Here is a 13,781-nt window from a genome sequence, read left to right on the forward strand (position 1 = left end):
TGGGCAGGCCCAGGCTGGTCACTATCTATTTGTAGGTGAAGAAAGAGGCTCGGGCGCCAATCATCCTGCTCCCCTGAGTGAGTGGAGGAGTGAGAATTAGAACCCTGGTCCTCAGGGGTTATAGAGAACGGCCAGGCCAGAGGGTTTTTTTAAATATTTTTTTTAGATATTGATGGACCTTTATTTTATTCACTTATTTATATGTGGTAAGAATATAAGTATAAATATGTGCTAACAATCGGACCCAGTGCCTCACAGATGCTAGGCCAGTGCTCTACCACTGAGCCATAACTCCAGCCCCCAGGCCAGTGGTTTTCAAACTGGATGCTGGGCAATCTGGTGGCCTCCCACATTGCTTCAAGGACTGGCCCCATCTCAACAGGGACGTTGGAAGGGGAGACTTTGGGTCAGCAGCCCAGCTTGCCTTATGTGGCCATGGGTCATAAGACATTTGGAAGAAAACCTTTGGAATCAGGGTGGAGATAAGCCCTGATCAGGGCCATCCTCATCATCGTTCTGTCTTGGGTGTCAGTCAGGAGGTCAAGGCCCTTGCCCACTGCCTCAGGACAAGAGGCTGTCTTGGGGACTCCTGGTCCAAGGCTCCCTGCCAGGGGAGGGGCACTGGGCTGGCTCAGGACCACATAGCACTTTGCAGCAGAGCTCAAGGGCTCCGCACAAGCTCCTGCTCCTGGAGTGCAGGTGCTGGTTTAGGTGTTGAGGTTCCAAAGGGGAGCAGGACAGTCAAGGTCCCCGCCTCGTGGAACTTATGTCCAGCCAAGGAGCCAGACAAGCTGGACTTGCTGGCGAACAAGCCAGCAAGTTAATAAGCTGTTTTAATTCAACGTGAATAGATCTGAAGATCATTGTGTTAAGTGAAGTGAGCCAGGCACCGTGAGCTCCCCCGAGGAATCTAAAGAAGATGATCTCATAGAAGTTGGGAATGGAAGGCGGCTGCTGGAGGCTGGGGCTGGGTGGGTGAGGTTGAGCAGTGGGGACTGAGTCACACTTACACGGGAGGAAGAAGCCCCACCTCTCCAAGAGCTGGAATGCTTTCCTATAAAAATTACAAACGTCTGAGGAGATAGATACGTTTACCCTGATTCAAACAGTGATATGTACACTAAACCCAGTTGCTGAACCACTGAGCCACATTTTTATTTTTTATTTTGAGACAGGGTCTTGCTAAGTTGCGGAGCCTGGCCTCAAATTTGCAATTCTCCTGCCTCAGCCTCCCGGGTTGCTGGGATTACAGGCATGTGCTGCAATGCTCTGTCAAAATATACATAAATTAAAACATCATATAGTATTCCATTAGTATGTATGGTTTTTGGTTTTATGCATCAGTTAAGAATGAGTTAAATTAATAAAAATTTGCTTATCAGGCTCTATTCTAGCACCTGAATGGTTCAGCCACCATCTCCCCAGCCACAGCTTCCCTTCCGTAGGGGAGACGGACAGTGAGCTCATAGGCAAGCATCATTGCATTTCCTACATGAGCTGGGGGTGGGACTTCTGCTTTTTCCTCTGTTTGGGGGTTTTTACAAGATTTTTGCTAATGCATAAATGAAATGGGACATTTTCTCTGTTTTTAAGCGTGCAGTCTGTAGTCCCTTGTTCTAGGTGGCAGTGGAGGTCCTGGGATAGTAGAGAGTAGAAGCCTGAGAAGCCACAGCAGATGTGACAGGGAGCTGGCGGGTGGCACCCCCGTGAGGGCAGTGAAAGGCAGTGGGCCCTGGTGTTGGGGCAGTAGAAGGGCTCTGGGCTCCTCAGCGGGGAAGACACAAAACAGTTTGGTGATAACATCAGGGACAGCAGGATCTCTGGTTCACTTTCCAAACCCTGAAATTCTGGAATGTGGAAGAAAAATCATCATATTTGAAAGGGCCTCAGTGTCAGTCACTGAGGGACAGGCAGGAAAAGGTGGGAAGAACCTGAGCAATTAGGAGGGGGGACGATGGCCCATCTGGGGGCAGAGGCAAGGTCAGAAGAGACAGTCAGATGAAGGACGGAGCAGCTCGGGGTTTGGAAGGGGCCCCAGTGAGGAGAGAGGACGTCAGGATGACAGGACCTCTCTTCTGAGCCTCTGGGCAGCAGGCCAGCTGATTATTTTGATGATTTTTGCTTTTGCAATTCTTTGGCAACAGCTCATTGGTTGGGTGAGTTACTGACAGTTTGGTTCCTCGAGAAACGAGGCAAGGCACCGAAGACAGCAGGAAACAATTTTATTTGGCTGCAGCCAGGTTCAGAGGGCACAGCTTTTGCTGTAATTAATTAATCCCCTGAACCCCGAGTTCAGGGAGTTTCAGAGTTTTGTACCCAGCGTGCAAGGGGAGGGGCTCAGAAGTTCACAGTCTGCACAAGTTCACATAAAAGCAGCTTTTTCTTTCACTGTTTTGGGCAAGTTAACCCTTCAAGGACAACACCTGAGAAGGGGAGAGCTTCTTCTCCCCTTTCAATTCTCCCCCTGACAGCTGGTACCATGGAGCCCAGTTGGTAACTTCTCTTATCTTAAAAATGTAGACATCTCTGTGAAGCCCAGCTCAAGGCCAGAGGCCTTGTTTGCACATTTCTTCAAAGTACTCTACTGGATATGTTTGTGAAAAACTAGTAAGGGGGTGTCCAGCACCTGGAGTGCTGGTATCTTCCCAGCCAGTGGCCAAGTAAACAGGGCGACATGAAAATAGGAAGTTTATTGAATTCTTTTGCAGAGACTCTTTTGCTGATAGTCCTCAAATCAGCCATGGGGAAGATTTTTGGAGAAGCTCAGTTAAGACTTTTCTGTGGCGAGAGGGGGTGCCACTTAAAGCCAATTTTAGTAGCTCCACCTCGGGACCCGTTGACGGTCACAGTTATTTCTAGTTTCATCAGCACACGCTGTTTAGATCCTAGCTTTGGTCTCTGCTCTGTGTTGGGAGAGAGGCCAGTGGCAGGGGAGAGCTCCATACTGAGCCTGCAGCCTGCTCTACCAGGTCAGCCAACGCTGCTCTCCGCCCACCCCTGGGCTGCCTCTGCTGCCCGCCCAGTCCTGCCTGTCCCTCATGACACTCAGGCTGCTCCCAGACACGCCCAGCAGCCTCAGATACAGCGCAGCCGGGCCCAGGCCGCTCTCCCTGGGGCCTTGCCTCCCTGCGCACCTGTGCTTGGAGATAGAAGAAAGCCCTGGGGAGGAAATGGGGTCTGCTTCTGCAGCCTAAGGTGGCCTTGGCCCCGGCTGTTCATCATGCTGCTCTGTGATGGATAGAGGGCCTGTGGCTGTGGGTGTGTCGCCAACAGCTGCAAATGCCTCCTGCTGAGTCAGCAGAAGGGCCTTCTTTAGTGCCTGGGGGACCCAGGGGATCCACGTTACCACAGCCTTGGGCTAGCAGCGGAATAGGCAGCCTTTTCTCCCAGGGACTGACAGCAGGTGGGACAGTAATGGGAAAGAAATCCAGTGAGAAGACAATTAGCGCCAATTCCATATTCATAACAATGGAGAATCTCTCAGTAGAGGCATCACACCTGTCCAGAGGCGGGATCACTGTCCCTGGCACAGGCACCAACTCACCTGAATAGCCTGGGTCCAGGCTCAGCCAGGCGCCTCTTCTGAGGGCCTGACTGACTACTTTGTCCTTCGTTGGAGCAGCCACTGGGGCTCTCAGTAAAGGAGCCTTGGGTCCGTTTCTTCCTATAGTTATAATCACTAGCATGTCTGATTTCCGCCACGGCTTAGCCCTGTGCCAAGTGATGTGCAAGTCGTATCTTATTTGACCTTGAAAACAGCCCTGTGACTGATCCCCTCTTACAAGTGTGGCCCGGGAGGTGTCAGCCCACATGCACGTCAGCAGTCCACCTGGAGCTGTGGGGGCACCTCCCTGGGCTTCCTGCCCCTCGGCCTGAGAAGGAGTGGACGTGGGAATTCCAGAGGGCAGGAGAACGCAGCTTTCTGTCTGGTGTCCGGTGGTGTGCTGGAGAAGACCTCGCAGTGCACTGCCGGCCACCCGGCAGCAGCTCCCTCCTGTGTGCGTGCATCTTTGCCAGGTTTACGAGGTGCTCCTGCCACCACCGAGGGAGGGCAGGGATTTTACAGACGGGAAAGAGGCTCCAAGAGGTGAGCGGATCTGTCCTAGGGCGTTGGGGCAGGGTTTTCTGCCCTCCTTGAACCCGGCTGCTTCTAATATAGCAAATACATTCCAGATGTCAATACCGGGCGTGGTCTTGAAGTCTCAGAGTTTCCTTTCTCCTACAGACCAAAGCAGTCAGAACGCATCACCTCTTGCATCTTTGTGGTTCCTGGGTCCTCTTAGGGTGACGTCCACCACATGCAACCCAAATGCTTTTGAGTTAGGGAAGGTCGATGTCATTCGTATCCACTATTAAAGTTCCGTGAATGTAAGAAACACATCCTTTTTTTAAAAAAATATTTTATTAGTTGTTGATGGACCTTTATTTTATTTATTTTTATGTGGTGCTGAGAATCAAACCCAGTGCCTTGCACATTCTAGGCAAGCGCTCTCCCACGGAGCCACAACTCCAGCCCGGACACATCCTTTTTTAAAATAATAAACTTTTTATTCAGAATATTTCTAGATTGACAGACAAGTTGCAAAGATAGTCCAGAGTCCCCTGCAGAGGCTCCCCGGCTTCCCACTGAAAGTGGCCTATTTAATTCTGGGTGTCGACCCAGAACCTGCTCAGCCCTTACACACGGGCACCGTCAGCTCAGCCTGCAGAGTCCACGGGTGAGGACTCAACCCAGCTGGCTCTCACTCCAGAGCGAGTTCGTCTCGTCCACCGATCAGGCAGTGTCACATCCGAGGGCTGAAATCCCACCCGTGTGGGCTCCCCTTTGCTGGCCTGACAAAGGAAGTGCCCACTGGCCGGGGCCAGTGTCCTCCCGGCCTGCATAGGTCTGTCCGTCCTGTACTCTTGGAGGTGAGGAGAGATCTGGGATGACCTCGCAGGCCTGGCGAGCAGTTGCTGCCCTTGACAGGGAAGCTGGGCGGCCTGCTGGCTGGAGCACGGAGCATGTGTTCTCCCTCCATATTTGGCCAGCCTGGCAGTTGTTTCTGAAACCCGACTCCAGCGCCATGGGGATGACCTTTGCTCTACTTCCCAGCATGCACCTGAGCTCAGGCTGCCCCAAGGAGCTCCTTCAGCCTGGAGGAGGTGGGGAGCCCTAGCTATGCTAATGAGGCATGCTTTAATTAATCTTATTGGCATGAGCCAGAGAGACGGAGCATATTTAAGAGGTAAGTAAGGTGGGTGAATTTTTTTTTTTTTTTAATGTTGAAATACATTGGCTTTTCACAGGGTATTTTTCAAGACGAGAATGTTGCTGTAACTGGATAAAGATTGCTTTAAAATCTGCTCAGGGCTCTGGAGTATTCCAGAGCCAAAGAAAGGCATTTGTTTACTCAAGAAGTGGCAGCAAAGATGTGAAGAAGCAACTGGGCAAGTGCGTTTGTCACGTGGGCACTGCTGATGGGTTTGCTGTCTGGAGTGTGGAAGAGGCACTTTAGAAAGGCGTGCTGGTGTGTGGGGATGCCTGTTGGCACCACAGGGTCCAGCGAGCACTGAGGCTCGGCACTGTGGGGAGGCTGGGGAGACGGGAGGGGATTTGAAGACACCACAGGAGGTGGGACAAAACTGAGCACCCGAGGGCTGCATGTGCTCTCCTTGGCTCAGAAGTGGCTGCCAGGCCAAATGAGAATCTTTTTTTCATAAATTCAACCAATATTTATGGACTGCCTTTTCAGTGCCAGGTACTATTCTAGGCATCAAATCTAGGCAGTTGTGCCACATTATTCATAAATGTCCACTTGTTTTAGTTACTTGGAGCACAGCAACATGATGGCAGGGACCGTAAAGCCAGCATTTCCACTGTATGGTAAAGCAGCATAAATTGGATGTCAACCCATTCAGGTTCAAATCCTGGCTCCACCATTTTCCAGCTGTGTGACCTTGGGCAAGTGGCTTAACCTCTCTGTGCTCTGATGTGTGTTCTTACCTGCAAAGTAGGGTTTTAAGAATTAAATGAGTTTAAAGATGTAAAGCACTGGAGCTGGGGTCGTAGCACACACTGGTAAAGCCCTTGCCTAGGATGTATAAGGGACTAGGTTTGATCCTCATTGCCACGTAAAAGTAAATAAATAAAATAAAGGCATTATGTCCATCTACAACTAAAAAATATTTTTTAAAAAGATGTAAAGCAGGGCTGGAGTTGTGGCTCAGTGGTAGAGCACTTGCCTAAAATGTGTGATACACTGGGTTTGATTTTCAGCACCACAATAAATAAATAAAATAAAGGTCCATTGACAACTAACAACATATTTTTTAAAAAAGATGTAAAGCACTTAAAAGAACAGTACTCGCACACTGAATTTATAATAATACATTTGCTGTTACAGCAGACACATGTTAGCTAAGTGTTGAGTATTATTGAGAAAGAACGCTGCATTTCAAGGCAGAACACCTGGGCAAGTCACCTGTATCTCATCTGATAAATGGAAAAATATTCTTTTACCAACCTGTTTAGTCAGCAGGGATTTTGTAAGAATCAGAGGGGATTCAAAGCACTTTGAAAAGAGCAGTGTGGGCTGGGGTTGTGGCTCAGCGTTAGAGTGCTTGCCTGGTACATGCGAGGCCCTGGGTTCGATCCTCAGCACCACATAAAAATAAATCAATCAATAAAAATAAAGGCATTGTGTACAACTAAAAGAAATAAATATTTAAAAGAAAAGAGCAGTGTGCCACTGGTTGATTTATTTTTGGTGCTGGGGATGGAGTCCAGGGCCTTGCGCATGCTAAGCACGTACTCTGCCCTGTGCCACATCCTCTGCCCTGTTGCTTTTAACTCTGTCCGAATCTGTTTCTGCTGGAGATAGCTGGTGTTGTTCCTGCCGCTTAGCTTTCTAGCAGCAAGATGGGACACGCTGAAAAAGCAGAAATGCTCCCTGTTTTCTTTAGAGACAGGTCAGGTTGCAGCCCTCACTGTGTTCCCCTTCCACCTCCTCTTTCCATCTGTCCTTTGTGTCTGTCAGGGCTGCTGGATATGTTGACATCTTTCCAGAATTTAAAGAAACTGATCAGCCAGGCTCAGTGGCACATGCCTGTAATCCCAACGGAGGAGGCTGAGGCGGGAGGATTGCAAGTTTAAGGCCAGTGTCAGTAATTTAAGCAATTTAGCAAGATCCTAAGCAACTTAGGGAGACCCTGTCACTAAATAAAATATAAAAAAGGGCTTGGGATATGGCTTGGTGGTTAAGTGCCCCTGATACCCGCGCCCCCCAAAAAAAAGAAAAAGAAAGTAACTTTGGTTGTGGAATGCTGGGCAGGACACTTATCTTTTAAATTATTTGTACATTATTCAGTGACAATCACGTGGTGGTTAGAAGGGAGGCAGCTGAAGGTGTTAGGAGCCGAGGTTTGCCTGACAGACAATCAACTGAGTAAGACAACGCTTACCCAGGTTCACTCCGTCTGTCATTCTTGAGTTATAACATAACATGAAAACCACGCACCCAAAGGAGGTGGTGTTCTCTAGTTGAGGAACCTACCTCTGAAGCGTCCAGCGGGGAGCTTGGATTTACGGTGATTTCAACGTGCCCGGTCTTGATACTGTGCTCCCGGGCAAATGCCCTCCTGGACACACAGACAGGGGCTGAGGCCCTGCAGGGCGGGGAGGGGACTCCCCTTGCAGGGAATGGTTCAGCCAGCAGAGAGGTCACACCAGGCCGGGGTCAGCAGCCCCGCTGGGGTGAGGAATCCCCCCGGCTCTCTAGGCCTCCTTCTCCCCTCCTGGCCCAGGAGATCAGGAAGACAGAGAACCCGTCCTGGCTCTGCACTCAGAGACTCTGTCCACTCAGACCGCTGCTGGGTGATCTCAGCCAAGTAATTGAAACTCCGAAGCCACGCTGTAAACAGGGACACAAACTCCATCTTCCTTCTAGGGTGTGAAGACTCCAGGTGACAGTTCATGAAGAGATACTGGCCCAGCGCTGGCCCCTAGCAGTTGCTCAAGGACAGAAGCGATGATTATTGTTGCTGCTGCTGTGTTCTCTGCTGCCTGCCCCGTTTCCGCTACAGTGAGGGAGATTTTCCCACTGGAGTGTTCACATTAGCACTGGACCCTGTGGGCCTCCCAATGCTGGGACATCCTTTATCGTTTTACCTTTGGTCACAATCGCAGGAAGAACTTGGCCAACCTCTCAGAAAAATGGGCCAGGCAGGGAGGAGACACAGGCAAACCCAGCCGGCTCTTCAGGCCGGCACCTGAAAGTCAGGTCCATTCAACAGGAGAGTCAGGATCCCAGAAAGAGGCCCAGGCACAGGCACAGGCTCAGGCTGGGGCATGAGTTGCCCTCTGGGGTCCCACAGAAACTCCAATATTAATTCACAGAATTCCACCTAGAGGTTACAGAGGTTGGGGGTCCCCCCTTCTGGGGGCCCAGGAGGCTGGGAGCCACTCTCCAGGCAGGAGGCACACCTGTGACCTCTGGGGCTGTCCTCTGTGGTCACCCCTGGTGGAGGTGGTACTGGGTCTGCCACCCTCAACTGTGGGCAAACAAAGGCGGGGTGGAGCCTTAGTCACCTCTATGGCCCCCACGCCGAGCACATGGCAGGTTTTGGATGAATGTTCCCTGGATGATTGAAGCCGTCAAAATCAATGATTCGAATGTTGTTTTCTGGAAGGTGTCAAAAGAGATGGTCACTAAATGACCACTGCACCAGGCCAATGGGTGAGTTGATTAGCTCACGAGGATCTCCAGATTTCCCCAGTGATGGCCAGGCCAGAGTGGGCCTCTCTCTGGGTCATATTGGGGAACAGAACCCCTCAGTGGAGGGAGATTTCCAGCCGCTAGGAGGAAGGAGCCCCACAGAGCGGGAGGAGCTGCTCTTGCCTGGCTGGCGATGCCTCCACCACCACATTCTCCGCCAGGCGCTGGGACTCGGATTTGTTTTGCCCGGGTACCACACAAGCCATGTGCCCAGACCTGGGTGCAGCCCCTCGGTGGAGGGAAAGCTGCTTCTGGCTCACACAGAGGTACCGTGGGCTCCCAAGCCGTGCTCTCGGGAGAGTGCCACCGTCTAGTTTCACAAGGGCACCCACAGGCGAGGGAATGTTCTGTTGTGCAAGTTTGAATCAGTTGCCAGATTTCAGCAAGGTAGTAAGAAGTGAGGTCTGGTGCTCACTGCCTTCATGGTGTGTCCCAGGCGACCCAGCTCCTTAACAGTGGGACATAAACAAAGGGTCCCCTGCTGTTTCACCTCTCAGAACTTTGACTGTGTTAATGCACAGCGGTGACTTTCTTAAGAGGGCTCTGCAAAGTGGCACCTCCCCCCCCCCTCAAAACGCCTCCGGTGATCTATAGATGCACTCTCTGGATTGCAAGTGACAGAGATCCAACCTGTGCTCACTGGGGTCAAAAGGGGAGTGCAGGGCCTCATCCCATGACCTCTGGACAGAAGGGGCAGAACGAGGCTGGACCCCAGGGCCTCACAAAACGAGGCCTCGGCACCAGCAGGGCCCTCTCCCCGGCCTCTCCACTGGGCTCCCCCTACCTGCCAGCTCTCCTGGCTCTTCTGCCGCCTTCTTCCATGGTGACCAGGAGCAGGGGAGGCTGTAACGCCTGCATTCGCTTCGAGCTCAGGGCCGATCGCCCTGCTCCGCTTCTCCGCTTCTCCCCAGGGAGTCATGGGGGACTGGCCTGAGTCTTGTCCATATTCCAGTGGGTGCGGGGCGGGGGGGGGGAGGGGAGGGGGTCATGAGACCTTGGCGACAGAAGACAGGTAGAAGAGTTCTTTGAAGGCAGACAGTCCCAGAGTAGGGGTGTGAGTTGTTTGGTGGGCGTGAAAAAGGGGGGCTCAGGACACTGCGGGGAAAATGAAATAAAAGTCAACCACTGCTTTTGAAAATATGGTTTGAGTTTAAAAATAGAGAAAAAACCTTCTCCCTCTCCTGAACTTTGTGTTATATTTCAGTGAACATCATTTAAATCAAGTGTGTAAAAGGTCTCATCTCTTTTTGTCCTGAGATTTGAAGTTTTAACCAAGCCTTATTTTTGCATCTTGGTCTTAAAAATCAGCAGGGGACATGTTTATTGAAGGAGTGAAAGAAAAGGTGACCTGGTCTGGGAGAGGGTAGAAGCCCAGTGGGGCTGACCCGGCTGCAAGGCCTCATTTCTCGGCCAGTCCCCCCACCCCCGCCGGTTTCCAGCTGAGTCATGGTTTGTGGAACCATCCAGAGTGGAGCCACAGGCGCGTGGACACTTTCAGGTCCGAGATGAACCCTCTCCACTTTCGCTGGGAGCAGATGCCGCTGCCCTTGGAGTCCTGCCATACCGGTCCTGCTGCCCAGCTGGGATGGCCCGTCTACCTGTGCTTCTTCTCTTTAGATGGGAGCAGGCCGCCTTGCTCTGCTCACCACATATCTTCAAAGCCTAACTCTGTGCCCGGTGGGGCTCCGCCGGGTGACAATGTGCTGGTCACTGGCCTCTTGAGAAGAGTTCCAGCGCTTTCTAGATGCTTATCTGAGTCCTTCCTGATTTCTCTTTCTTCTTTCTCAGAGGACTTCAACTGTGAACCCAAGATCCGCGCAACCACCTGAGGACGGTCAGGATACAAAAGGGAAGCAGGGGGACCCACCGGGAAGCCCGGACCACAGGGACTTGACCAGGTAGGGAGCCGCCCTGGGGTGGACACAGCGAGGCATGGCCGGCTTGCTGCCCCTCCAGCATTTGCTTTGCTTGGTTGGCTTTGGGAAATCCACCTGTACACCTGTGAGAGGTCCCGTGGTGAGGCCGTGGCTCCTAGACCGCTCTGGGCTGGCCACACCTGCACTGATTAGAAAAGTAATGGTTTCTCTGCCGCAGGTGAAATTAGTAATTACACACTCCCCAGAATTAGTAATCGACACTCCAGGTTAGTTAGCTGTACGGTCAGACCTGGAAATGGGAAGATCAGTGCTTCCAGGAGGATGGTCAGAGACCACGTGGCCCGTGCTCCAGGCTGGAGGCTGTGTAGGCACCCGACCCTGGAACAGGGGCTTCAGGGAGCAACTCCTAAAGCCACCCAGGGAGGCGGGGAGACGAATTCCAGAAGCCCTGGAGGTGACCCTGTGGCAGGGGGACATGGCCAGTGAGCCCTGGGCCATTGGTCAGTGGCTCCTCATCTCATGATGCTCAGCCAGGCCGGGGTTTCCCTGCCGTGACTCCCTCCGGACTTCTCCCCACATCGTGTTCTGAACCTATAGTTTTGGGGTATTCACAAGCCCAGGGCTGCAGACTCAGTCCCCAGCAGAAACAGGCCAGAAACCCTGGAGCTAATTAGTAACTACTTATGGGTTCAACTCCCCGAGGAGAATAGCCCCCAGGCAGAATTGAACTTCCAAGACTCCTGATCATACAGCCCTGAAGGCACAAATGAACAAGAGCTCTCGGAACCCAACGCAGAAATCCAGCCTTGAGCCCATCACAGTTCTCGGAGCTGGAGGTGGCAACAGGCCCTGTAATAAATAGCTCCTCAACCTGAACTCTAGGCAACATTGTGCGCTTTGGGTACATAACCCTGGTGACCCCTGGTGGCAGGAATTGCCACACCTGGGGGTATTCCTTTCTGGGTGGCTTGGGCTGTGTGGTTTCTGCAGGAAATACTTGGAACCTCTCAGCATCAGCCTTAGATTTCCTTCTGTCTTTTAGTAATTTTTAGCTTTCTATGGACCTTTATTTTATTTATTTACATGCGGTGCTGAGAATCGAACCCAGAACCTCACATGTGCTAAGCAAGTGCTCTTCCACTGAGCCACAGCCCAGCCCCCAGCCTTATATTTCTTTAGGGAAATGATGATCAATGTGGGCAGCACATTATTCTTTGTTGAGGGCCTTGGAATGATGCCTTGATCAGCAGGCACCTTTGACTCCTGCCCTCTGCCAATAGTGGTGCCTCCTTGCCTCTCCAAATTCCAGGGGCTGATACCTGTTCAGTCTGTTTATCAGGGTATTAGGACATAGGATTTTTATTGGTCCTGGAGATTGAACCCAGAGGAACTTTACCACTGAGCTATACCCCCAGCCCTTTTTATTTATTTTGAGAAAGGGTCTTGCTAAGTTGTCCAGGCTGGCCTTGAACTTGTGATCCTCTTGCCTCAGCCTCAGTTTTAATGTTCAGTTCTAATCAGACCTCTAAACTGGCTCCAAGGATCATGAATCCAGTGAATGGTATTATCTTTTCTGGAATTCAGTGCAAAGGAAACACTGCTGGCTAAGACCAAGGGTCCAGCTCTCCCTTCCCCATCTTTCTGGGGCCTGTGTCACAGCTGGACTGAAGAGCAAGAGTTGCGCAAAGGTCTTTTCTTGCTTATTCCCCAGCTTTAGACAATTATTAGTCAACTATTTCTGCCTGGAAGAAGAACTGCTCTCATTGGCGTGCAGATTGAGCATAAAAGAGCTGCCTTCCAAGACCAAGCCCAGAGCAGCAACTTCCTGTTCAGGGTAGAAACAGGACTGCTGGGACTGGGGGCAGCTCAGTGGTAGGGGGCTTACCTAGAGGGAGCAAGGCCCTGTGCGCTGCAGAACAAAATCAGGATTATCCTCAATAAATGGCTGCATTTCCAGCAGCTGGCCTCTGACTTCCCCAGGAATTGACCATGAGTCTGTCCCATGTGAAGTCAGGATGCCTGGGGAGGAGAGATGGGCACCAGCTCCTGAGTCACAGGAGCCTTGGCCACCAGCAGGATAGCCGTCGTATTTAATGCTCATATTGCATTTGTGTGCCAGACGCTATGTCACGGGCTCTGTGTACAAAATTAAAGTTTGCCTTCTGTGAACCAGTTCCCTTGTGACACGGCCTTGCTCAGCCAGGCTGGTGAGCATACCCAGGGCAGCTGGCACTGGGACACCCCTCCACTGAGGCCTGGTGTATTGGGGCCTCATGGTAAAGGGACCATCACCAATGAGATGCCCGTTGGTCTGGCCACACTGTCCCCAGCCCCGTGGGTCAAAAATATCCCAGAAAAATCGGCATTTGTCCTGAACGTTTGCCACGTTAGGCATGATAAGTAGTCTAGAGGTGACTGCAAGCGTTCAGGAGGATGTACCCTGTCGATGCGTGTAATGGAATCAGGCTTCTCTGGATTTTGGTGTCTGAGGGGTTCTGGAACAATCCCCAGCAGATATGGAGGGACAGCTGTGCAGAGAGGCGCATGTTGGTGTTTCCAAGGCTTGTCTCTCAGCCCATCTTCACTCCACAGATGAGGAAACAGGTTTAGACCATCACATAATCTGTCTTGGCAGCAGGACGTCCATTGCTTGGCCCCGAGGGTTCCTTCTGCCTTTGAATTATACTAGAACTCAGGGTTTACACTTCCCCAAAGCGGGTATGTTCTCCACTCAAATAGAAGGAGCCTGGGGTCCCTTCAGCTCAACTGCTTTGCTTCCTGGTTGCCACGTGGTGTCGCTGTTGTAACTTGGCCCTGCATAGTCCAGCCCTGCAGATGCTGGGTGATGCTCCCTGCCATCTCTGACCAGCCTTGCATTTTGGAGGGAGGATGATCCTGCCCTCCCAGGTGACGCTTAGCTCCAGGTAACACTTCATACTGCCCAGCACCTACCCCTAAGCACAGCCTCCTGGATACCAGTGTCTCAAGTGCTTCTAGGCCTGCTGTGTCTTGGAACCCTTCCCTCCTTGGGTACCAGCAACCAGGGAAGGGGTAGCCCTTTCCTTTAAACCTGCAAAACACAAGCTTCCCCATAATAGAACCATTAGGTTGCATCACAGGAAATTACTGTTTCTGTAGGTGAAAAATT

The 13,781-nt window shown here is 51.6% G+C and overlaps 1 protein-coding gene across 9 annotated transcripts in view; it reads left to right on the top strand.

Annotated features, from left to right (window-relative positions):
• The window catches only part of Tacc2 (transforming acidic coiled-coil containing protein 2), a 190,705-nt gene that overhangs the window by 28,650 nt on the left and 148,274 nt on the right, over positions 1-13,781 (top strand). For all 9 annotated transcript variants that reach the window (XM_077105524.1, XM_077105516.1, XM_077105517.1 and 6 more), the window contains exon 3: positions 10,545-10,654. In XM_077105524.1, coding sequence (XP_076961639.1) covers positions 10,545-10,654 — 110 coding nt within the window. The remainder of the gene's footprint in view (positions 1-10,544; positions 10,655-13,781) is intronic.

The sequence above is a fragment of the Callospermophilus lateralis genome, chromosome 15 (genome assembly GCF_048772815.1).
Source record: "Callospermophilus lateralis isolate mCalLat2 chromosome 15, mCalLat2.hap1, whole genome shotgun sequence".
Lineage (NCBI taxonomy): Eukaryota > Metazoa > Chordata > Mammalia > Rodentia > Sciuridae > Callospermophilus > Callospermophilus lateralis.